The sequence below is a fragment of the Trachinotus anak genome, unplaced genomic scaffold (assembly GCF_046630095.1).
Source record: "Trachinotus anak isolate AG129_WGS33_773 ecotype Australia unplaced genomic scaffold, CSIRO_AGI_Tana_v1 ptg000007l, whole genome shotgun sequence".
Classification (NCBI taxonomy): Eukaryota; Metazoa; Chordata; class Actinopteri; order Carangiformes; family Carangidae; genus Trachinotus; species Trachinotus anak.
This window is the reverse complement of record NW_027273858.1, coordinates 21167357-21190751: the sequence shown is the minus strand read 5'-3', so window position 1 is coordinate 21190751 and position 23395 is coordinate 21167357. Positions and strand designations below refer to the sequence as shown.

Sequence of the window (23395 nt, the reverse complement as noted above, 5' to 3'; positions counted from 1 at the left end):
TATGAAACAATTCTACAAACACATGCACCTTGCGCCATGAAACACTGAAGTTGGGCTTGATGTGCGACACCAGGAAAAAATAAAAATCATAATCCAGTTTGAAATAGTCTGATTTAAAACTGAGCTGCAATGTTTTGCTGTTGGTTTGTTTGTGTGTAAATAGAGAATCATTTCCAGCTGTAAATAGCATCTTTTTCTAGCGGAGCCTACAGGCTCCTACAGAAGTCCTGCACTGGCCCCGGCCGGCCCAGAGCTGCAGCTTGCAGCATGATGGAGCCTACAACAAGATTTTAAACAAAGATCCCATTTTGCGGCGCACTGCAACCTTCCCTTATCGCGTCGTGAGGGGTAGTCAGATTGTACTAAATTATGTCCAACCAAGCCCCCTTGGATCCGTGGATTAAGAGATTAAAGTGGACCACTGGACCCCCCCCCCCCCCCCCCCCCCTCCCATATTACTCGCATGATAATTGCCCAAACTGATTTGCACCTTCACAAAAGCTTGCAGAGAGTCTTTGTAGCTGGAGCGGAGCAGAGGCTGCAGCCTCTCTAAAACGAGACTAATGCCGTCCACTTCACACTGAGAAACAGACGCAGAGCGGAGGACAACACGTTACAGGCTGCAGCGTTTTTCCTCTGTGTGTTTTCAAATTCAGCTCCAGTGTTTCTCTGACGCCACATCAGCAAAGCTCACCGCACCACACTGACTCTGTCTGGTGGCACCAGAGTGAGAGGAGATCATCGCCCTAAGCGCTTCGTTTAGTCCGAGGCCTCCAGTCAGCTGCTCTGTGTAATCACAAGTCTATACTTTTACTGCGCGCAACATATTGATAAAACTTTATTGACAAAATATTGACAATTACATACTTCTTGGAAGTATACTTTGTGTTAAAATTGTAGCAAACTTAACACAAACACAAAAATTATTTACATTCTGTAAAAGAGGGTTTAACAGAAACATTAACTTTTAGCATTTCTGTACATGGAATACGCTCAGTGCTTGAAGTTTTTTTTTTTTCTTTTTTTTTTTCTCAATTCTTGTATTTTTAGTCCTTCGTGGCAACTTTCAGTGGAGGGTCAAGTCCTGACAGAAGGCTGCGTGGGGCCACAGCGACACATTGGTAAAGCTTTAGGTTAAAGGAATGTCCTGATACCTTCCCTTTAAGTACTCTATCTGTGGTCGGATTCACTGGTTAGAAAGATTTTTTTTTTTTTTTTTTTTTTTTTTTTTGTTAAACCGAAATTCACTTTTTGTTCTCTTTTCTTTAAAAAACACTATAACGCAGCACCGCTACTTCATATGTTTTCACAATCACTTTTACACGAGAATCATTAATTAAAGACTGCACACTTTGTAAAAAGGAAGAAGCACGACATCTCTCAGTTTGAAAATAGAGTTAAAAACAAAATTGAATTATTTTTTTCTTGGTTTGAGAAAACTTGTCAAATTAAAACAACTACCAGGAAAAAACTATACCATGCAATTCAAGTTTTACAAAAGCTGTTTGGTGTTTTGGTATCTTGAGTGGAAACGTTTTTTTAATTTAAAAGAAAAAAAACCTTCTGTGCAAACGTCCAATATGAATTGGAGAAAAAAAAGAATTGGTTGGTGGTAGATGGGGGTTGTAGTGGTGGTTGGTTGGTGCGTGGAAGGGTGCAGGTAGATGGACTGAGACACTGTCAGCCACATGTCCCCGGGTCGTTTGGACTGACAGACCCACATGGTGACAGCAGGGCCACCAGTCGGGTTTCTCTCACCCTCAGCTGCCGATCTCCGGAGATCTGAAATGTGACATTGGCTTTTTACCCTCTCATTGTCTCTACACGGCATCCTTTATCCATGTCCTCCTTCACACAGACGCTTATATAGTCTTGTTTGTTGTTTTTTTTTAATCGTCCGAAGTGACATCAATTTCCTCTGGGCTCGCCTGTTTAGTCGCCAGTCTCCACCGGTTTATGTGATGCGATCCTTTCTTCTTCTGCTGAGACTCCGAGCCCTCCTCCTCCAACTTCTGCCGCTTGAACTTCGTCCTCCGGTTCTGAAACCACACTTTTACCTGAAGAGGAAAAAAAAAAGGAAGAAAAGAAAGAAAGACAGAAAAAAACTGGATCAGTATCACAAGATAAACTGGGATTGGCCAGTGCGTAAAAGGGACACATTGTTTGGAAAGCAGGGCTGAATACAAGCAGGCAGCGGTGCAGTGGAAACAAAAAGGTAAAGTGTGACCTGCAGTAGATGATCAAACACCAGAATAAACTAAAATCAATTATATTCTCAGGTTGGCATAAATATATACATTTAAATCCTCTAATTATAATAATTACTCTAATATACAATATTAATTTATGCCACAAATGTGAACTCAGCCTATAAAAGGTCAGTGTTTAAAAATCAAACGGTGCAACTTCTCATCCCTGACATCCCACAACATGCCTTTAAAAATACAAAAATAAAATAAAGTGATGCAATAAAAAAAAAAAAAAAAATCTGTTTCATTTCTAAGCTCACAAACATCTGATCCTGGACAAACTTTTGACGCCTCTCATAAAGTAGGTCAGAGGATTTTTTTTTTCTTTCACAATAGCAGCAGCTTTTTGTACCAGCGTGTAAATGCAATCGAAATAAAGGAATCTAATCCATGTCACATATTTACCATATATTTTCACACACTCCTCTAAATCGACTCAGCTCTGTTCAGGAAAGGCACCGTGGGGAATTAACAACATCTTAAATCGATAAATTGCCTGTTCCTGCTTTGTCACCCTTCAGCCCCCTTTAGCTCTTAAATGGCAACCGAGGTGCGTTTAATAAGCCTTCAGTGGGCTAATTGAAGAAGGTGATGGTTCATTTCTCCCTTCAGCTCCTCCAAAGGCCCCGCCGTCCAAAAGCAGCCGCGGCGGACAAAAGGCAGCGGGCTGACGGGCTCAGCAGCATCTTAAATATGGCAGGGCGAGTCCACTGAACCCGCCTCGCTCTTTGTATCGCCTATCCCAGAAAATGGTTAACTGGTTAATTTGCCCTCCATTTTGAAAGGCAACATTCTCCCCCCAAAACAAAGTAATTCAACCCCTCCTGAAATGAGGTTAGGCCTATACAATGACGGTGGACTGGTTCCAACAGAAAGCCTCTGTCTTCCACTGACAACATGCATTTATGGAAGCTGGTGTGTAGAAACAATTCGGTGGCTGGTTATTAAAAATATATAAATATATTGTTTTTCAAATGACACTGCTGCTCTTTGTTTCCATGCGTCAGTGCAACAGCGGCCCTGTTTAACAGGCTCCTGACGCACGGTGCCGAGCGCAGGGAAAAAACAACCGAACGTCCCATATTTAGTCCGCTACACCAGGCATGACGCGAGAGATGTGTTTTTACGACACCAATAAAAAGGACAATAAAGTGCATGTGGGCCAGAACATCACACAACACATAGGAAACAGCAGCACAATTAAACATGAAAAAATCAAATCAAATAAAAGCACAGTTGCTGCCTGCAGGTGGAATAAAGACACCGTGGGCAGTGGGGTGTGGAGGCAGGCTCTTACCTGAGTTTCTGTGAGGCTAAGGCTGTGGGCGAGCTGCTTCCTCTCTGCTCCCACCACGTAATGGTTTTTCTCAAACGCGTGTTCGAGCCGCAGGAGTTGCGAGGGTGAAAACGCTGTCCGGATTCTTTTGGGCTTTCTGGCCAACGCGTTGTGCAAAAGGAAACTCTCTGGACTCGTTTCATTACCTGGAGACGAGCAGAAGACGGGGACCTGTCATCATCTTGTCTCTCTGTTTCTTTAGTTTTTTCTTTTCTAACACATGAACATTTCCACAACAAGCAGCGGGCCTGCGCACGACCATCAAACAGCAGTGTCTGAGGGCAGGACTGGAAATGACAGAAAATGATGGATCGAAAAAGTGCACATATTCCACTTATTGTTTATTGTTGTGCATCTTCATCTAACATGAGTGAATCCTCTGCGTGGAGGACAGGAACGAAACAAAGCAGAGGTTTAATCCTGGGCCTAATTCAATTAGCTCACAAACAGCCTTTGTCAACAAAATCGCAGGTAAAATCCAAACAGCGCAGAGACGTTTAAATAAACAGCAGCCAAATACCGCTTTCAAAATTCATTTAGAATCGATTCCTGTGGAATATGATAATTCAGCTTCAATTTGTCAGAAAAAAACAATCAAATAATGACAATTCAATTCACTATAATGAGCAAACAAAGGGGAAAAAATTATAAATAAATTTTCTAAGAGTCTAAACATCTCGAAGGAAGAGTCAGGTCAATTAATAAAATTAAAATGACCCCAAATCTGACTCATGTCAGCCTCAGAAAATTAACAACAGGCTCCTCAGTTCAAAATCCACATTATTTCATTGTTTCCTTTAAATTAAAAAATGTATCTTTGCTGTTAAAAATCTTATCAAACTGAACCGAGGAGCAACGAGATGCATTATTTTCGTTTTTACGTACAATCATGTCAAAATTACCAGAGGTGTTTTTTTTTTTTGTTTGTTTGTTTTTTTTAGCCCTGAACAGACACAACAGACACAACAGACGCAACAGAAGCCAAGATAACAATTGTTTCTTCTTTCAATATGATTCTACTTTTTTTTCCTTAAATGTAAAATTCACTACAGGGTCGTTTTTAAGCGAACCCATCCTCTTGAATACGCGTGTGTTTGGTGTGGAGCCGCTGCAGCCTCACTGCTGCTGCCGGGGCTCACGGACTGACTCTGAAGTCTGTCTCCAGCCGCTCGGCGCGCTTCGTGCGTAAAAGTGAGGCGAACGAAAACATTTTGCTCACTTACCTTGAAATCTGTGGCCCAAGTACCTATATCTGTGTAATAACCAGGGGTAGAAAGTTGAGGGGTCCCTTTGCTGGCTCGCAAAAAGAGGGTGCGGACTGTGTGAGGAGGAAAGCGGGTGAGCGGCCAGAGCGTGCGGTGGGGCCACCGGATGCACCGGGACGGCGGAGTTTGGCGGATGAGAGACCGCCTCGGCGAACACCAAGTCCGGGTTAGAGTAGACGCCCCTGCCGCCGGAGTGAAAGCCGTTCAGAAAGGGGTTCATCTGGCCGGAGTTTGCATAGCTGAGAGCCGCTGGCCTGATGGGCTCCTCGGAGCGGGACGCCGGTATAGGATTATCCTTCGCCACTAAAGACTCTATAGTAAAACACCTCTTGGGTGTAGGTTGAAACATGGTCTGATAGTCCAGATTCCCCAGTTTAAGTTAAAGTCGTCGTAGGCGCTCTCGCTTAAAAAATACTCCACACCCAAGAAAGGGGGAAAGTTTCTGCGCAGTAAATAAGTTGGGAAAAGGCGGCAGCGCCGAGGAAGCCAAAATAAAAAGTGCTCGGCTACTCCCAGACTAATCCATGGATGTGATCGTTTTCCTCGCCAGGTTCGTGCAGGCAGATTTGTTAGTTCATGAGCCTAATTAGCGCTGCAGTCCCATAAACAGCTTCCTCTGAAAGCTGTAATGGCATGGTGATTGGTCGCTGCCGCTGCTGCTCGCCTTAAGGTGGAGAAGGGAAGACGCTTAAAAAGTGCGTCAGTGGGAACAGGGGCGCGGAGAGGCGGACTCGAACGCGCAACACGGAACGGATTCGTCCAGAGAGGAGCCCCCCGCACACACACACACACACACACACACACACACACACACACACAAGCACACGCACATATCTCCAGGACATTTAACAGACTGAACCAGCGGGCTCGACAAGCTCAAGGTGGCCTGCTTATTTGTATTTAAGGCCTATGACAGGTTCACACTGATTTTTATATTTATTTCTGAGGGCGAGTGTGTGTTTGTGTGTGTGTGTGGTGTTACTACCAGCAAGTGATTACTTTTAATTATGCATAACAATGTTGCGCAAACATCCAATCAGCTCTATTAAAGTCCGTTTTTCCCAGGCTGATATTTAGCTGCAGTTCGTTTCTCGGGCCGCGTTCATTTCTCCGGATGTTGGTTTTCTGTCTGGATCTCTGTGGGAGAACGGTTCTTGTTTCGTTCCTACTCGTCTTCTTTCGTCTGTAGGTTCTGTGAGGTTGAATTGAACCCTGATGGATGGGATGTCTGGGAGACACCAGAGACACAAACAGGCTTTAGGCAAGATTTAGAGGTTTTTTGTCAGCTGCGCAGGGCGCGGCGTGAAGACAGGCAGAGTCTCCAGACTCACACCTCCCCACTGATGAGTCGCTGTGTGTCAAACTTATTCAGGGCTAAATGCTCAGGTGTGTGGTGGAGCTGTCACCCCTGTGTGTGCATCAGTGAGTGGGGAGCAGCAGCACAGAGCTGCAGCCATGGCCGCGCACCGAGGGCCTGCACACAGAAGTCAGGGGACACACCAACACCGCGCCGAGGGGCCGCCAGCAGCTGCACCTCTGACACTGGCCTGACCGCATATACGTTTTTAAAAATGATTATTTATGTGTTTATATTTTTGTTTGCTTTTTTAGTTTTGAGGGAAAAGTTATAAGAAGGTGATAATGAATTTAGATGCTGGGAAATCAAATGTGCCTTTATGGGAACACAAGAAAGATCATAATATTAGACAGATATGCTCAAAATATGAATTCTAATGTGAGCCTATTGTTATTATTATTATTATTATTATTATTATTATTATTATTATTATTATTATTACCATTGTGGTCGATGACCTTTAATTCAGGCTGTATACATGTGTAGCTATTCTATGATGGACAAGTCTACTTCAGGATTTATTTTGGCGGGTAGATGAAGGCTCAGGAATAAAACACAGTAAACACTACAATGCGCTCGGAAAGATGTCAGAGCACCAACAGCTGTACAACACAATATGCAACACGATCTGACGTTTTAAAAAAATCTGAAATCAGGTAACACTGATTATTGTCATTATTATTATCAACACTGCCAGAAACCATTGGGAGTTTTATTAGAACTCGGTTAATCAGCTCATTGTGTATCGTCTTTTATTTTGTATTATCATCTAATAAACATCAGTCTGTGTCTTAACCATGATATTAATTATTATTATTATTATTATTATTGTTGTTGTTGTTGTTGTTGTTGTTGTTGTAGCCTAATATATTTAAGTAAATCGTAGCTATAAGTTGCAGTTAAATTCAAAGATATGTGCAGTTGGGACAAATATGTTTTTCAAGAAAAAGGTTGTGATTGGTGATGTTTTCTTTCTAACGACTCCAGCATCGAGAGCCTGTTCTGCTGACTGCCCACTGGCTGCATGTTGATGTCTGAGTTGTTGAGTTTTACAGAGTTAACTGCTGACCATGGACACGAACCAACAGGCTTCCACAGGGGGAAGCGTCTCGGTCCTCTCCACCTCTCCACGGAGCTTTACGGACCTCTAGTGGTTACAACATGGCAGCGTGATAAATTGTCCCAAAACTGGGGTCAGAGGAGCTTTGAGGTAATTTTAGAGCTGAGATCCAGCAAGTTCCCAACTAAATGTGGAGTGATTTAGTTTGACTGGTGCTGCACTGGAGATGATACATGTTTGTTTTGGATCATCCTCTGTGTACACAGTGTACCACCACTTACAGTTTGTTAGTTCACCTCTGATAACTTGGACAGATACTGGAAGATGTTTGTAAAATCAGCTACTGACTTTGATAACTTTCAGCTTTTCATGGCTCCTGATTTTTAATACAAAGAAATTACTGTCTGCAACCTTATGGCAGGCTGCATGCCAAATTTTTCTCCTGATCTTACAGGTAACATTCAGAGTAATTCTCACACACACACACACACACAACCCTCAAATTTATCCTGTGACCCCCTCCCAACCTGTAGTGACCCCCCTGGTAAGAACCACTGTGTTAAGTGACTGAAGTGTACTGTCCAATCTTAAATGGTGCCACAGCACTGAGATAAAAATGAGCACAGAGGTGGTGAGCAAACATCTTTATTAATAAAGGCTTTATCTGTACACATGCAACCTGCTTTGATGACGCTGATTGCAGCAAGATAGAAGCACAAACAGGATATTGAGTGAGATCAATTGAATACTCTAATACACATCAAAATGGAAAGTCCACTAGTTCTTTAACAAGCAGCATCTCAAACATTAGATGAAGAGCAGAGATCACTGAAGCAGATGACAGTTGCCATTACAAGAGATGTAGATCTGTGCCATAATATAATATCTATGCAAAGGTTAATTATTCAAAAGAGGCAGTTGGTGATACACTGAGTTTGCATTGAACGTTGGAGCAGGTACATTGGTTTTCAGTTTAAATCAGTTTCACTTCATGGTTTCAGCTAATAACACTCCTCACCACTGGGGGCAGTCATGTTCGGATTAGCATGAGGACTAAGTGCACACAAGTTCATTGGCTGATGGTGTTTCAGGTGGTGGAGGGCCTCTGGTAAACTGCTCAAAGTCAAAGTTAAGATAAAACAACTCCCAGGAAAACTACTGTCTACAAATATTTCATTCAAAAGAGTAACGCACATGAGTATCAGGAACTTGATGGCATTAATTTATCATCGTGGCTAAATGGATACTGTTTTGTTTTTTTTTCCAAAACCAATTTATTGTCATGTGAGCCAATTAGATGCAGAGGCAGTTGCTCAGCGGCGGACAGTGGTCCAGCCATCATCATCCGTCTCATTTTTGGTGCGACGGGGGTTTTCTCTGTCAGAGCGCCAGCCCTTTTCTCCGTCAGCATCACGGTCACGTTCCCTTTCTCTTTCTCTGGGCCGGTCCCTGTCCCGCTCCCCCAGCTTATCATCACCTCCACGACGCCAAGAGCCTCCTGAGGAAACAAAGATGCTCATAAGGTGAAGTTCAAGCAAGAACACGTTGATTTTACCAGTATGTCTCTTTTAGACACCTGCTGTAGCAGAGTTAACAGGTAAACATTGACCTCTGCTGGCTGGAGGATAAATGACACAATCCGGAGGAGTGATGACTGCTACTATGTGCAGATCAGACTGTTGCCAATCTGAGGCTAGAACTCGGTGATGTGATGGCTTTAAAATGATGATGGCTTACCATCATCAGGATCTCTGTGTAAGCCTCTCTGTTCACGGTCATCCCGGTGATCTCTATCACGGCGATCACTGCGGCGATCATCACGATCACGACGATCCTCACGGTCGTCCTCTTTGCGAGAGTCTCTCCAGCTGCTTCCTTCCTCTCCACCCCCTCTCCTCCAGGGACCACCCTCGTCTCTGTGAGAACAAGGTGATACCGATAAACACAACAGTGACAGCTCACTGAAACCTAACTGTGGTAACATCTGCATTTATCTAAAAAATAAATATAATCAAGTCTTTGAACTTAGGTCTTCTGTCAGGCCCACCTTGGTGGACGACGGTCTCTGAAGCTGGGTCTTTCGTCTCCCTCGTCATCTTGTCCATCATCTTGGCCACCACCACGGGGAGGTCCCCAGCTCTCCTCTCGGGCCTTCTCCCGCTCACGCCAGCCTCCTGCAACAGAAACATTTGCTTATCACTCAGCAGACCCTGACACCCCCTTTAACTTATCAGCAGCTGATAATGGCTGCAGGCTCACCAGGTCTGCCCAGGGGTTTCCATGGTTTCGCATCATCCCCACCACGACGCGGCCCGTCATCCATACCTCTCCTACCACCTCTGTCATCATCTCCTCCTCTTCTGGGGCCCCAGTCATCATCAGCCCCACGTCTGGGACCCCTGGAGTCATCCATGCCTCTACGAGGACCTCTGTCATCATCAAAGCCACGCCTGGGACCGCGGTCATCATCAAAGCCACGCCTCAGGCCACGGTCATCATCTCCACCCCTCCTTGGTCCGCGGTCATCATCAAAGCCTCTACGTGGACCACGATCATCATCCATCCCTCTGCGTGGAGGACGGTCGTCATCACCGCCACGACGTGGGCCTCGATCATCATCAAAGCCCCGACGGGGTCCTCTGTCATCTCCGCCCCTGCGGGGACCGTCTCCTCGCCTGAAGGGCACCTCCCTCTCCTCTCTCTCATCTTCATTGCCCTCCTGTCTCCATTCCCTGACGTGACAGAACGAGTACAGGTGTTGTTAGAGTGGCTTCTCTCAGTTTAATGGAGTTAATAAAAAAGCAGTGTTGAGTTACCAACACACACCTGTCAGGCACAGAACGACGCCAGTCTGATTCTCCTCCCTCTGTACGCTTCCTCCATCCTCCCTCCTCCTTCTCACCCCACTCCTGTGTAAGCAAAACACATACAATTCACATTGTGTCATTACATCAGGATCACTCAAAGGTGCAACACAACATGGACCTTTAACAGTCATCAGTTCTTACCATAAATATGCAAAATGTTTTAACCTCTGCCCTCAGTTCCAAAATCTCAATCATAGTGGGCATCATATAAAATCTGCTATGAACTGTGATTTCCAGCCCTTGTTCATATTAACATGAAACTGTGGGCTCTGACCATCAGTTCAAAAATTTAAAAAAAGCTTATTTGTACCTTGGCTTTCTCCTCCGGTGGGCCCCTTCTCTCCTCCTCACGGCGGCGTTCTCGCTCCTCAATCTCCTGCTGACGAGCGCGCTGCTTCCTTTCCTGCTCCTCCAGCTTGCGCAGACGCTCCTGGTACTCCCTCTCCTCCTCCTCCCTCTGCTCTTGTTCCAGGCGTTCACGCTCCTCACGCTCTGTAACAAAGGTAGGAAAATAACATGAGGCTTGTTCAAACTTTCATTTTCCTGAATGAAACGTCTCATCGTCTTTCTTCACTTTCTCATGTCCAGGTTCACATATCGTGGAAAAGACGCACAGCTAAAATGAAAATTTAGTGCTGGACAGCAGCTCAGCTCCTCCCTGTAGTGCTCATGTCCCTGAAAACAACCACTCTCACCACTACTGCCAACATTTCTAACAGTTTCCTCTGTTTTCTTGCTGGTTTTAAATGTCTGTTTTCTGTGACACATGAAATCCTAACCCTCTTTTATCACGACAGCATCTGTGTCCCAATGCACATGTGCCAAGAGAAATGTATTACCTTTCTTCAGCTGCTCCTCGTGGATGCGCTGTGCCTCTTCCTCTTTCTGGCGGTAGTAAGCATTACGCCTGTCCTCTTTGCGCTGCCTCTTCCTTTCTTCCAGGCGCTTCTTCCGCTCCTCCACCAGACGCTCCTGGAAAGCTTTCAGTTTTTCCTTCAAAGACAGAACAGTGATCATGAAACCACTGCTTCATCCTTAAGTACTCAGCTTAAGATGATGGAAGGACTAAATGCTCTTACCTCATAAATGAAGCTACGGGCAGCTGTAATTTTAGACAAGAAGTTTTCTTTGTCCTCCACCATCCTGGACATTCGCTTCTTGTGCTCCAGAGCCTTCTCCCGCTCAACTTGCATGTTACTGATCTACAACAAGAGGAAAATAGTAAATTCTTACACTACAGTCATTTGGGAGTCTTGAATTTCCTCAGTTTGTTTAAACATACCCTCTCCTCCTCCTGGAGCTCCCACAGCTCCATGTCCTTGATGCGCTGCTCCTCGTAAGCCTTCTTGATGAGAGGAATCTCCTCGAGGCGTTTGGCTCTCTCAAAGTAGTCAATCTGAAGAGAATTTTTTAAAAAAATCAGTGTCAAATTCACATCTAGGTAAGAGAAACGTAACACTGATGTTTCACGCAGTTACCTTCTTCTCCTGGTTCTTCAGACGCTCCTGAAGCTCCTTCTTCTCCTTCTCCAGCTGCTCCACCTGTTTGGCCATGATGAAGTCAGGATCCAGCTCCTCCAGGTCCTGTAAAAAAAAAAAACACATTTCTTAGTCTTATCTTTGAAGCTTAATGTCACTATGACCCATTTCTGGAATATGGAGTTCAACTGGAGTTGATTTTGGCTGCGTTTTACCTCAATATCAATATCCTTGAAGGCTTTGGCTCCGAGTTCAGTCTTCTTGATCTGCTCCAGTCGTTCACGGACTGTCTTCTTCTTGATTTGCTCGTGCTCCTGCATGATGCGCTCCTTCTCCCTCTCTTTGGCCTCCTGGCGCAGACGCTCCTCCTCAGCCTTGCGGACCTTCTGCATCTCAGCTTCCCGCTGCTCCAGCTCCTCCTTTTCACGCTGAATGTTCAGGCTCTCCAGGCGCTCCTTACGCTCTTCAATGGTCTGTCTGCGAGCCAGGATACGCTGGTGGTCCTTGCGGGCGTTTTTCAGATAGGCAGCAATGGCCTGCTGGCTCTGCTCCTCACGCTCTTGCTGAGAAAGGAAACACATCAAAATGCAGTTTAGAGTTGAAGAATAAAACAAACATAAATTACATGTTAATACCACATGAAAATACAGGTGTGTGCCAGTTAGTAATATATGCTGGTATGTAGAAAGTTAATGTTGGCCACTGATCAGGTGGCTCCTGTCTCTCAGTAACGGTTGACTCACCAGGATGGAGGCAGGCTTGATGACCTGGATGGCCTTGGCCAAAGAAGCAGACATGGCAGTCAGCTGGTTCCTTATCTGCTCTGAGGGCATGTTCTGCAGGAAAGGACCGACAGGAGCGTCCTCTTTGGTTGAGTAGTTCAGGTCAGAGCCGAAGCTCAGAGTGCGAGAGGTGTGGTCGATTCGCACCTAAAAGAAAAAAACAAATGTTAGGTAAGTTAGGATGCAATCAATTTTAAATCACAACTGCATCCTCATTACTGTAACAACACTATTGTCGGACTATCATTGATGTAAATGCATAATCTCTCCAGATGTTGACCTTACCTGTAGATCACAGTGTCGGGCAGCATCCACAATGGAGCGCTCCAGCTGGAAGGCGTCCACAAATGGAACCAGGGAGGCCAGACGGCTGAACTCGATGCTTTGATAGATCTGTGCAACCTAAAATAACGAACAGCATAATGAGAACAATTACTACCATTAGAGTGTAGATGTGATTTAGGAGGTCAGTCCAGGGGAAGGAATTAAAGATAAAAACCTGTTGCAGGAGCCTCAGGATGGTGTTGCTCTGCAGGTGAGGAACATACTGCTGCAGATCAGCCTCTTTCTCAGCCTGGTCTCTCACCCAGTTCAACACCTGGAGGGAGAGTAAGTGTTAGCGTACACTGGAATAAGAAATTAGTAGCTTCTCTAAATTTAATTTAATGAATATGATATGAACTAAAAAAAATTAGATATTTTTTATCAAGTGTGTCTGAAAGATTGTGCTGGATATTTTACCTTGGTCACTCTTCCACTCAGTTTCAGAGGATGAAAGTCAACTTCCAGCCAGTTGTAAAGTTCTTTCACTTCAGGTACAACATACTGCAGCAAATTAAATCTCACCTAGAACGCAAACATTAAAACATACATCTGTAAAACATCTTTAAAGAAATATTTATCATTAGCAGTTTTACAAGCTCAGGTAAAAAGTCAACGTCTAACTGATTTTTCTTTAAAAGGCCTTTTCTGTATTTATTTTAAAAAACAGGTTCAGGACAGTCTTGAAACCTTAAACACTTAAAGCTGCTTTCTTGTGCACACAGTGTACCATGTCATTGATGAGACTCTGGCGGGTTGGTGGAGACTGGAGACCCAGGAGCGTGGCCAGCCTGCGGTGTTTCTCCACAATGATGCCATCCATGTCCAGCAGCCGAGCAATGTCAGTGCGCTCAGGGGTAATGGGGATGGACAGAGTGGCCAAGAGGACTCTGGTGGACATCCTGAAGATGAAAAACATAATTAACCACTTGGTCTCCACCAGAATAAAACTTGCACCGCGCTTCTCTACAGATGAAGAATAAGATACCTCTGCATCTCATCTTGGGTCAGATTCTTGCGCATCTCCCTGGACAGGTGGTAGAGCCGGTGGAGGGTGCAGGAGTGGAAAAGAGCATTTCCAGATTTCCAAAACACAGTAGACACCTTGTTGTAGTAGTTCGCCATCAGCTGGGGTTTGGGAGGCTTCTTGGAAAGCGCAAACAGGCCATGGATGTCCTCAACAGCCTTGAAGGCTTCCTGGAAATAGCGACAATATTACGTCAGTATCAATGCTGTAATTTTGCCCTTCATCTCCAATTTAATGGCAGAGAACACGAGGATCATACAAGTTTTTAGTTATTTTATAAGTCTTACACTACATTTCCTGCATTACTGAACTTAGTTACATACAGAGACAGTTTCAGTTAGTAAGCTAAAACATTCAAACACACTGGAATGATCTTTTAAAAGTTTCAGTGTTAGACTGACAGACCTGCCAGAGCTCCATGCTTATGGCACTGTCCAGCTGCACCAGACGTGTCTCCAGGTGCATAGACTGGCTCTCAGGGTTGTTCAGGTTGATAGCGGTGCTCTGGTTGTGGTGGCGCTGGATCTGCCCCAGATGCATACGCAGGTTGTCACACAGCTTGCGAAACTCAGCCTTGCGGGTGTACTGAAGGCAGAACTTGAATGCTGCAGAAAAGATGACCAGATATTAGTGACAGCCTTTATTATGCAACAGTCAATGTAACTTATAGCTATTTCTTTTACTTTTTGGATTATTTTCTGTATAACTTTACTTACTGACACATTTAACTGGCACAAAAACAGACAGAAGATAAAAGGAGTATTTACATTGAGATTTTTTATGCATATTTACTAATGAGGCCTATTAAAACATAAATTCCCCTTTTTAGTGGATGAAGAGAAACACAGATAAACACATTTAAAACACATTGCCACTTCCAAATCGTGTACATATGTTGTAAATCACTAACATCTGCCTACATTAAACCAGATTAAATATTTTGTTGACAGAAACTTTTATGCACCATTAACAAATATCAAAATAATACATTCAGACAATATGACAATGAATGAAAGACATTCAATTTTAGTCACTACCTTGCTGGGCAATGTCATGGTAGAGACGCTCCACCTTGGAGTTGTTTCGGAGCAGGTCCAGGCACTGGCGGTAGGACTCCCACAGGAACTTCACCCAGGGAGTGAGCAGCAGGCGATCAGTACGATCCTGAGTGTCCTCTCCACTCACAGCGCTCAGGAGCACACTGAAGTCACAACACACTCAACATTAATAACACATTGTCGCTTTAATACAAACCTACTGATCAGCTACTATTCCACCTACACTGAGATCAAGATAATGAGTTTGAATTCTGTACCAAATTAAAAGCAGTCCAGCAACATGAATGGTCATGTTGCTGGACTGCCTTTTGACCCACCTGTTGAGCCCAAATATCTGAATGAAAAACTTAGTCAACCTCACCTCTCTGGGGTCTGGATGTTGTCCAGATCCTCAATGTCCAGGACCATTTGCTGGGACTCCTCCTTGGCTGTCTCAGTCTTCTCCTCTGCCAACTTCAGATAAGCCCTAACCACATCCTCCAGGGACTTGATATTCACCTGAGAGCAGAGACAGAGATAGCACTTTAACTCCAAAAGACACTACTGACTTCACTATCAAATACCTGATCAGCGGAAACATGACAGATTTCTTCTCACACACCTGCTGGCAGATGTTCTTGTACTGGTAGAGACCCTCCTTTGCCAGGTGGCTCTTGCGCAGATCCACGCAGAGCTCCAGGTACTTGAGCATGATGGGTTCGTGGATCTTCTGCCATGTTCGATGTTTTTTGCTCTTGATGACATCGTACAAAACATCCAAGGCTGGCTGTTTCTTGCCAACCTCAAGAAACTCTGTATAAACACATTTTAGTGAAATAAGTCAGTGACGACACAATTGTACCACAGAGCCACTAGCATCTGGCACCAACTCCACCTTCAACACCGTGGTTAGCTAAATCTGCCTGACAGCTAGGCCCGTAACAATGCATGATGAACATACTAGCGTTAACTGATCATTTGACAGTTGCTAACAGGCGTTGTCAATACTGTTAAAAAAATACTAACATTTACTCAACAGGCCGCTACGTTACTAAAATGTTTCTGGTTCTGTACAGTGGTCAGTACCACAAACATGGCCTACCCAGTTAGCCAAAGCTGAAAGAAAGCGATATGGCTTCCCCGCCATTCAAGCTAGCACTAGCAGTTAGCTCGGCTAACTACGCCGCTGAGCGACGACGCATCAGAAGGCTAACGGCAGCTAACGGCAGCTAACGGCGGCTAGCTAGTTAGCATAAATGTGTGACATCTGTGAAACACGAAGCTCTGTGTCTACTCACCGTTCGCTCGTTTCAGAGCATTCTCTGGCCGCTGAAAATACGCCGGCATGTTTGTGGCGGTCTAGTGAAACTCCAAAACCCAAACTTGAGTGAATTTTGACCAATTTCACCAGTCCATCCAAGCCACGCACTCACCCGCTGCAACGGTGCTGGCTGAGAAAGGAAGAACCTCGTGAACGGCCTAGCTAGGGTTGCCAGGTGGGTGTACCCGCTATCCCCCTATCAGAAGCTGAGAGCGAAGAGACGTTATGTCCCGGTCAGAAAACATGATGAATAGAGGTTGAAGTATCCGTGTTTAGTGTTTCAGTTAAGTTGTTTTTAATTTATGATAAAAGCTCGATATGCATATTTGTGAACATGGTGCTGTTTATGAAAACATTAAAAAATAGTAACGCCCTAGAGTTATCTTCCTTATTATTACTTATGAATATTTGACATTAGCGCATCTTCTACTATATTTACTATACACACTTTTATACCTAACAACAGCCACTGGTGACTGGTGTGCTTGCTGTATTTGACCTACTATTATAGATTTCTGCTAGCACATATTATCTTTAACTCACTGATATGTGACCATGTGTGTTATTTAAAATGCATCAAATAAAACAATTGTGTGGTATATAAGATATTGAGAAGTATTCCGTTTGATCTTATAGGATAATTATGAATAAATGTCTGAGCAAACATTCTTTCTGTAGCGTCATGAAATGGGCAACAGCTCCACAAAACCTAGAGTTCCCAAATGGGGGTATCCAACAAAACTGGCAGCTCTGGGTGGATAAAGTTCCCGTATGCGCTCTCCTGATGGTGCGTTCAGTTAACCCTCGTGAAGTGTTTTCATCAAGTATGTCTCATATTTAACGACATGGTCAAAACGAAGCCCTGCAAATCATAAAACAGCATTAACCAGAACTGAGACTTGAATTACTACATTGTACTTAATTTATGAATTGTTGTTTAAATGTTTCCTTGTTTTCAGATTTCTGAACATCAAAGTGAAATGCATACTAAAAGTAAATATAAAATAAAATACATACTATCAGTAAATATAAACTAAGACACATACTTATAGGGTAAGCGATAATACTTAATTTAGTATTTTGTTGGTCATGCCTAATTTTAAAGTTCTATTGTGGATTGAAACAATGTTGTTCAGACTGTAGATAGACAGGCTAAATCTAAACCTTGTTACATATCATACAAATTGCTATATTTTTGGAAGGAAATATAATTTTTTAAAACCTATCAAATGAAACTGTGACGCTTGTTTTATTTTGCTTCAAGCAGGGCTATTCTGCTGTCAAACATACTTGCTTTGCTAATTTCTTTGAAGGGTTATTTTGGCTTAAATATGCACAATGGTGATGTATTACAGAAAACACAAGGACCCTTAAAAAGCCTTAGAAGAGCCTTAAAAAGAATCTGATTAAGATCAATATGTAGACTGAATATATACAGATGTGCCTGCCTAGACTTCACAATCATAAACGCAGGCAGCATAATTTAGTGGCATTTCACAGGTTTTTAAAGTCTAGTTTTGTATAATTCTACAATTTCGGTATCAGTGAACGCACCACTACTCCTGCAGTATCGCCTACTGTGATTGGTTGTGAGCAGCGTGTCCCCTCCCGCACAAGCCTTCAGACCCGGAAGAAGGAAGAAATTTCGCAGAGTAGGGAAAGTCTGTTGACAGCAGGCATCACAACCAGGCCACTGATAGTTTTAACACATTTTCTGTCTCTGTACATCTGCCCGGGATTGTATTTTAGTATTTGGACCTTGCCGGAGCTCAAGGTACTTCACGGTGACACCAGTGTCCACAGAGGAAGCTGTTTGGTGGTTTCTCTGCAGTTAACTTGTGATTATGAACTCTTCCAGGTATGGAATATGGCAGCAACTGAAACGCAGCTTATGTTAAGCGTCGGACTGATCGGTAAGTTTCAGTTCACATGAGGTTTCTTGGTCGGTTTTAAAACGAAGCTGGTTCCTCAGAGTCTCTGCAGGAGAATCACATGATGCCGGTGTGACCCAAACGTGTCCCATCAGCAGGGCTTCATTTCCTTCACTGGCTCATTGCTCCTGCATGTTTGGCCTGTTTGCATCAAACAGCTGATCAAATGCATAACACAGACCCCCATATGATGAAGATTTGGATCTGTCCGTCTTCTAGTAAGTACAAGACTGATACATGATGTTCAGTGTTATTATTTTGTCTCTGTCCAGAGAAAGATGTGAATGGAGACACACTGTGGGTGTGGTGCTATCCCTCCGTGGACTCAGACCTAAGGCAAGTCCTGCTCAGCAAGTGCTGCCTGACACAGGACGGCCGGGACTTCCACACCTTTGTGTTTGGTCAGTTCTGTCGTACCTGGTACTACATCACCACAGTGGAGGTGCAGGAACCTACAGCACTAAACAAGGTACAGCATCATTACCCAGAGACTCCTCAATCATTCGTAATTTACCTTGAACTAGGAACAGTGAATCTGGGGTTAAAACTAACTAAACTAAACTAACTAAATTATTTTCATTCTGGATTAATCTATGTATTGTTTTGTGGTTAATCAGTTACTTGTTTAGTCTATAAAATCCAAGTTAATGGAGAAAAATACCCATCACAATATTCCTGAGACATAGGTGTAGTTTTCAGATTGTTTATTTTATCCAATCAGCCGCTCTGTACACAAAGATATTCAAATTACACCGGTATAAAGCAGAGATCATTTTCTATCTTACTTTGATCAATGACTTAAAAAGCTAATTAATGATTGATCAATTAATGGAGTTTTGTCTCTATCTTTTCCTTCAAGGTCACTCATTTTTCAATAGTTGTCACAGCAAAAGACTTCAACCCTGAGAAGTATGCTGCCCTCAGCAGAATACTCTGCAGGTAACAGTGTTTGTGTATTTCACAGGTGACACTAACATTGTACTGTGGACGGTGCTTATTTAGTGGAGTTTTTTAATCTGTTATTCAGGATGTACGTCAAACACGGCAGTCCAGTGAAGATGATGGAGGCTTACATCACTGTTCTCACCAAAGGCATTTGTCAGAGTGATGAAAATGGTTCGTTCCTCATTAAGGACTACGACGTTCGGAAGGCGTACTTGGCCGGGTCAGTCAAAGGTAAGACGTAATTTCAGACACCATTGTCTGATTTCCTTTTAATGTTGACACAATTAATTTATTGTTACATTAAAGCTGAGAGACAGAGAAGAGTAATTGATCGACAGAAAATAAATTTTGAAACTATTTTGACAAATTTCTTAATGTTTTCAGTCATTTTCAACTAAAAATGGCAAACACTGGCTGGGTCCAGCTTCTCAGATGCAAAGATTTCCTGCATTTTGTCGTCATAGTAACCTCATTATCTTTTTGGACTGTTGTTGACAAAACATGAAATCTGCAGACGTCACCTCAAGCTCTGAGAAATCGTGATGCACATTTTTCATAATTTCACAAACTGAAAACTAAACGACTTGTTGATTAATCAAGAAAATAATCAGCAGATTAATTGGTAGTACAAATATTTGTTAGTTGCAGGCTTTACTTATATTCAAGTAAGCTGAGGCTTCTAAGAAGTGCAATATGTAAATATAGGTAGGGCTGCAACTAACAATTCATTTCATTATCATTTTACTCACAGATTATTTTATTTTTTTAGAGTTATTTTTAGGCATTGTTACCTTTATTATGATAGGGAAAGTAAGGGAGAGACAGGTGAGTTAGGGGAGAGAGAGAGAGAGAGGGGATGGCATGCACCTGAAGCTGCTGCAGTAAGGACCAGTCTACCAGGTGAGAGAGCCTCTCTGTTATATCTGTGACTGAATGAGTGTTTGGTCTATAAAATGTCCCAAATAATCAAAAATGTCTATCACAAGTTCCCAGAACACATGGTGACATTCTTCAGTGTTTTGTTTTGTCTGATCAATTATCTGAAACTCAAAACCATATTTAATTGGCTCACATGAAAAACTGTTAAAAACCTGGAGAATATTTACCATTACTTAATGTTTAATCAAATTGTTGTGATTAATTTTCTGGCGATCTACTAACTGACTAATTGAATTATTGTTAATCAAGACACTGATCAAAGTAGCTAAATATTCATTTTGAATTGGAGTTCAGTGATCAACTTTCAATTCAATTCAATTCAATTTTATTTGTATCGTGCCAAATCATAATATACATTATCTCGAGGCACTTTACAGGGTCAGGTCAAGACCTTACTTTGTTACAGAGAAAAAACCCAACAGTTCCCACAACGAGCAAGCGCTTGGCGACAGGGGGGAGGAAAAACTCCCTTTTAACAGGAAGAAACCTCCAACAGAGCCGGGCTCAGGGTGGGCGGCCGTCTGCCTCGACCGGTTGGGTTTAGGAGAAGGTAGAAAGAGGGGGTGGGGGAGGAGAGGGGAGAGAAGAGAGAGAGAGAGAGACCAGGAACAGCTGTGTCGGTAATGGTGTTATCAATAATAATGACAGGTAACGGTGGTTAATAGTAAAGATGAGTAGTGGTGGATCTGGATCCTGCTGCTCCCGAGGCAGAGATACCTGCAGAATGAGGACAGAGAGAGGGAGAGAGAGGAGAAGCACAAACTACAGGAGAGGAAAAAAAATACAAAGTTAATGGCATGAAGTCATCGAGACTTTAAGCTGATTTGGCGTTTTATTTTGTAATATGATGTAGAAATTTTTCCTGTGATTTTGATGACTTATATCGTCTAATGCTGAAAAAAAAAACACCTCAAACTGAAAGTGGTTCATAAAGTCTTACTAAGACCAGATCCCTTCAGAGACCAGATCCCTTCAGAGATGAAAGTGAGTCATCCAGTTTACTTCCATGTTTCCGCTCTCTCTCAGATGTGGTGTCTCAGTTCGGTATGGAGACCATCATCCTGTACACTGCTCTCATGCTGAAGAGGAGGATCGTCGTCCATCACCCTCGTATTGAAGCGTTGTTGGAGTTCACCAGGTACATTTTAAGTTAAAACCTTAATTATAGTTATGATTGACGTCATAACTCTTCCCCCGTTTCCCTCTAGAGTTCTTCCGGCTCTGACGTGGCACAGGAAGGACTGGTCCATCCTGCACCCGTATGTGCACCTGACTGATATTGAACTGGAGGATTTAAAGAAATGCCCCGGTGAGGCTGCGTCCTGCTTCATTTACTCTGATTAACAGAAAACATTCATGTTGATACGTCTCCTCGTGCCACCATCTGCACTGTGTGATCTCAGTGTGGGGAAATGAATTATTCACACACCAGTGTTTGTTTTCTCCAAAGGGTATGTAGCAGGATTTGTAGATCCAGAAGTGAGCAACAGATCAGATTTGTTTGATGTGTACGTGAATCTCCCTGACAGTGTCATCACAGTATCCCAGAGCGCCAAAGGTACAGTATGTTGACAGAGAGAGTGATATGTTTCTGAGAGCGAGAGAGCGGGACTTCATTTCCCTCAGACTGACGTGCAGTTTCCCACCACAGAGGCCATGGCTATGGGGAAGCTACACAAGGACGTGGGCCACCTTATCGTCCAGTCTGCAGAGGATGCCGAGAGGTCAGACAGCCAGGTGATTAAGGTGAGAACACACTCAGAGCACCAACACGTCTGTATCCAAGCCACAGGTGTGGGAAATATTGTCTTGACTCTAACATGACGACCACACTTTGATTCGCAGGACATCTCTGTGAAGACCAAAGAGATCCTCGCCAACCTGGTGGCCCTGGCTGACGAGTGTGAAGACTCTAAGATCACACTGGAAGGTTTAAAGCAGCGTCACTTCCCTCCAGCCACAGAGAACTTCCTCTTTCATCTGGCAGCTGCCGAGCAACTCCTGAGGATATAAACTCGTTTTCAGACGCTCTCTGCAGGATGGCGTCACCGTCAGCGGCAGGCGCTCTGGCTGTGCCGTTGTGTATTTGTTGGGATCATTACTGTTTTGTGAAAGGCTTGTGCAGACTCTCGCAGTTATCACGAGGGGGTGCACAGTAACCTTCACGTGAAGTAGGAAAGTGTTGCTAGCATCAAATTTTAGCTTACACTGTTGTGCTAATGAGACACGGCTCATATCCTCAACCAACACAAGGATGTTTTACAACTAAAGCTTAACTTTGACAATATTTTATATTTTTCTTACAGCCAACAAATCCCATGAGAAGACCAAAACCAACAACGCCTGATTAAATTTCCTTCCTCTGAGCTCCACAGTTGTTCACTCGTTATGATGAACATTGGCACTGTAGTTAATTTCAAGTCAATCGCCCATACACAGTCCTGCTGCTGTTAATTCTCACTGGAATGCCAAATGTGTATTAATCCGCAGCGGAAAATAGTCCCCAACAAATGCACTCTTTACTGTAGTCTGAGGAGTGCTTGCTAAAAACTACAGTGCTCAGCTGCTTTAGGAAATTATTGAGCCTTTTAAAAAAATGAAACCGTACATGTGTGAGTCCAATGAGTGGTACCACAGACAGGGCAGGGAAATCACTAAGTAAACACTGTTGATTTTGGTCTTTTCATGGTATTTGTTGACAAAAAGATAAATATAAGACATTGACAGCCTTATCCTTTAACATTAGTGATTATAAGCAGCTACAGTATTTGACTCAGATGTCGTGACATTGACACAAATAAGCTGGTACTTTTTCAGCTGGTACATCCAGATGTTAGCGTCCCCTCCTCCAAACAGCACAAATCTTGTTCTTGTCTGAACCGACTCGCTGTAAAGAGTCAGACCCAGATGTGTTTGTGTGGTAACAGCAGCTGGAATCACTCAGATGTGATGAGAACTTATTATTGTTGTACGTGGTTATGAGATCACAACTAAAATAGAAACTGCACAACATGTGGGTTTACGTCTTTTTAAACAGTTTGTATTTTACTAATGACTTTAGTGTCACGCAACTGAAATATAAGCAAATTGTGTTATCAGGTTTTTTCAAACAGTGTTTTATAAAAAGAAAAAACCAAAAAAAGTTATAGAAAAAAAAAAACTGTTCCTCCTCAAACTGCAGCTGATCAAATAATGACTGATGCTTCTATTCCACAATGATTCTTAATGCATTATGTTTGCCTTCAGGTTTTTTTTCCTTTTTTTTATTATTAATGTACAATTAGCAATGTTGTTTTACTGTTCAGTACATTTTCAACCACATTACCAAAAGGATGTTTTTGACAGTGCAATACATAGAAATGCTCATGTACAGTAAGTTTGAAAACTAAATGTATTTTCATGAATTGACGTAATATTTCATATCTATAAAAACATCTAATATTCCAATTAAATAAATTTACTATCAGAAACTATCTTCAG

At 43.1% G+C, this 23395-nt stretch overlaps 3 protein-coding genes across 4 annotated transcripts; 1 reads left to right on the top strand and 2 right to left on the bottom strand.

Moving 5' to 3' along the window:
- Positions 1-808: 808 nt before the first annotated feature.
- On the bottom strand, positions 809-5514 carry emx2 (empty spiracles homeobox 2). The gene is made up of 3 exons (XM_071481367.1): positions 4809-5514; positions 3547-3731; positions 809-2057 (listed from the first exon to the last, which is right to left on the bottom strand). The coding sequence occupies exons 1-3, from the start codon at positions 5197-5199 to the stop codon at positions 1890-1892; spliced, it is 744 nt and encodes a 247-aa protein (XP_071337468.1). The 5' UTR covers positions 5200-5514; the 3' UTR covers positions 809-1889.
- Positions 5515-7896: 2382 nt separating this feature from the next.
- eif3s10 (eukaryotic translation initiation factor 3, subunit 10 (theta)) lies at positions 7897-16252 on the bottom strand. The gene is made up of 22 exons (XM_071481366.1): positions 16078-16252; positions 15402-15592; positions 15162-15298; positions 14780-14943; positions 14148-14347; positions 13704-13912; positions 13446-13617; positions 13136-13240; positions 12894-12992; positions 12680-12796; positions 12356-12541; positions 11828-12175; positions 11613-11717; positions 11417-11530; positions 11214-11336; positions 10974-11127; positions 10445-10626; positions 10094-10176; positions 9527-9999; positions 9315-9441; positions 9005-9183; positions 7897-8765 (listed from the first exon to the last, which is right to left on the bottom strand). The coding sequence occupies exons 1-22, from the start codon at positions 16124-16126 to the stop codon at positions 8581-8583; spliced, it is 3702 nt and encodes a 1233-aa protein (XP_071337467.1). The 5' UTR covers positions 16127-16252; the 3' UTR covers positions 7897-8580.
- A 1489-nt stretch (positions 16253-17741) lies between these two features.
- Positions 17742-23388, top strand: dennd10 (DENN domain containing 10). 2 transcript variants are annotated; one of them, XM_071481362.1, is made up of 10 exons: positions 17742-17874; positions 17959-18013; positions 18304-18500; positions 18891-18970; positions 19059-19207; positions 20942-21053; positions 21124-21224; positions 21366-21473; positions 21567-21661; positions 21761-23388. In XM_071481362.1, the coding sequence occupies exons 2-10, from the start codon at positions 17968-17970 to the stop codon at positions 21926-21928; spliced, it is 1056 nt and encodes a 351-aa protein (XP_071337463.1). In that variant the 5' UTR covers positions 17742-17874; positions 17959-17967; the 3' UTR covers positions 21929-23388. The 2 variants fall into 2 exon arrangements, with proteins under 2 accessions (XP_071337463.1, XP_071337462.1); XM_071481361.1 differs by having other exon boundaries at positions 17747-17868; positions 17951-18013.
- Positions 23389-23395: the final 7 nt, after the last annotated feature.

Bases quoted from the DNA above. Each gene is read 5' to 3' on its own strand.
- emx2 (XM_071481367.1), bottom strand. From the start codon at position 5,199: ATGTTTCAACCTACACCCAAGAGGTGTTTTACTATAGAGTCTTTAGTG. The intron at 3,732-4,808 runs GTAAGTGAGCAA...GCTCGTCTCCAG, and splicing joins CTTGGGCCACAGATTTCAAG to GTAATGAAACGAGTCCAGAG. The intron at 2,058-3,546 runs GTAAGAGCCTGC...TTTCCTCTTCAG, and splicing joins TTAGCCTCACAGAAACTCAG to GTAAAAGTGTGGTTTCAGAA.
- eif3s10 (XM_071481366.1), bottom strand. From the start codon at position 16,126: ATGCCGGCGTATTTTCAGCGGCCAGAGAATGCTCTGAAACGAGCGAAC. The intron at 11,531-11,612 runs GTAACTGCGTGA...AATTCTCTTCAG, and splicing joins TGAAGAACCAGGAGAAGAAG to ATTGACTACTTTGAGAGAGC. The intron at 10,177-10,444 runs GTACAAATAAGC...TTGCTTACACAG, and splicing joins CACCGGAGGAGAAAGCCAAG to GAGTGGGGTGAGAAGGAGGA.
- dennd10 (XM_071481362.1), top strand. From the start codon at position 17,968: ATGGCAGCAACTGAAACGCAGCTTATGTTAAGCGTCGGACTGATCG. The intron at 18,014-18,303 runs GTAAGTTTCAGT...GTCTCTGTCCAG, and splicing joins GTTAAGCGTCGGACTGATCG to AGAAAGATGTGAATGGAGAC. The intron at 19,208-20,941 runs GTAAGACGTAAT...GCTCTCTCTCAG, and splicing joins CTTGGCCGGGTCAGTCAAAG to ATGTGGTGTCTCAGTTCGGT.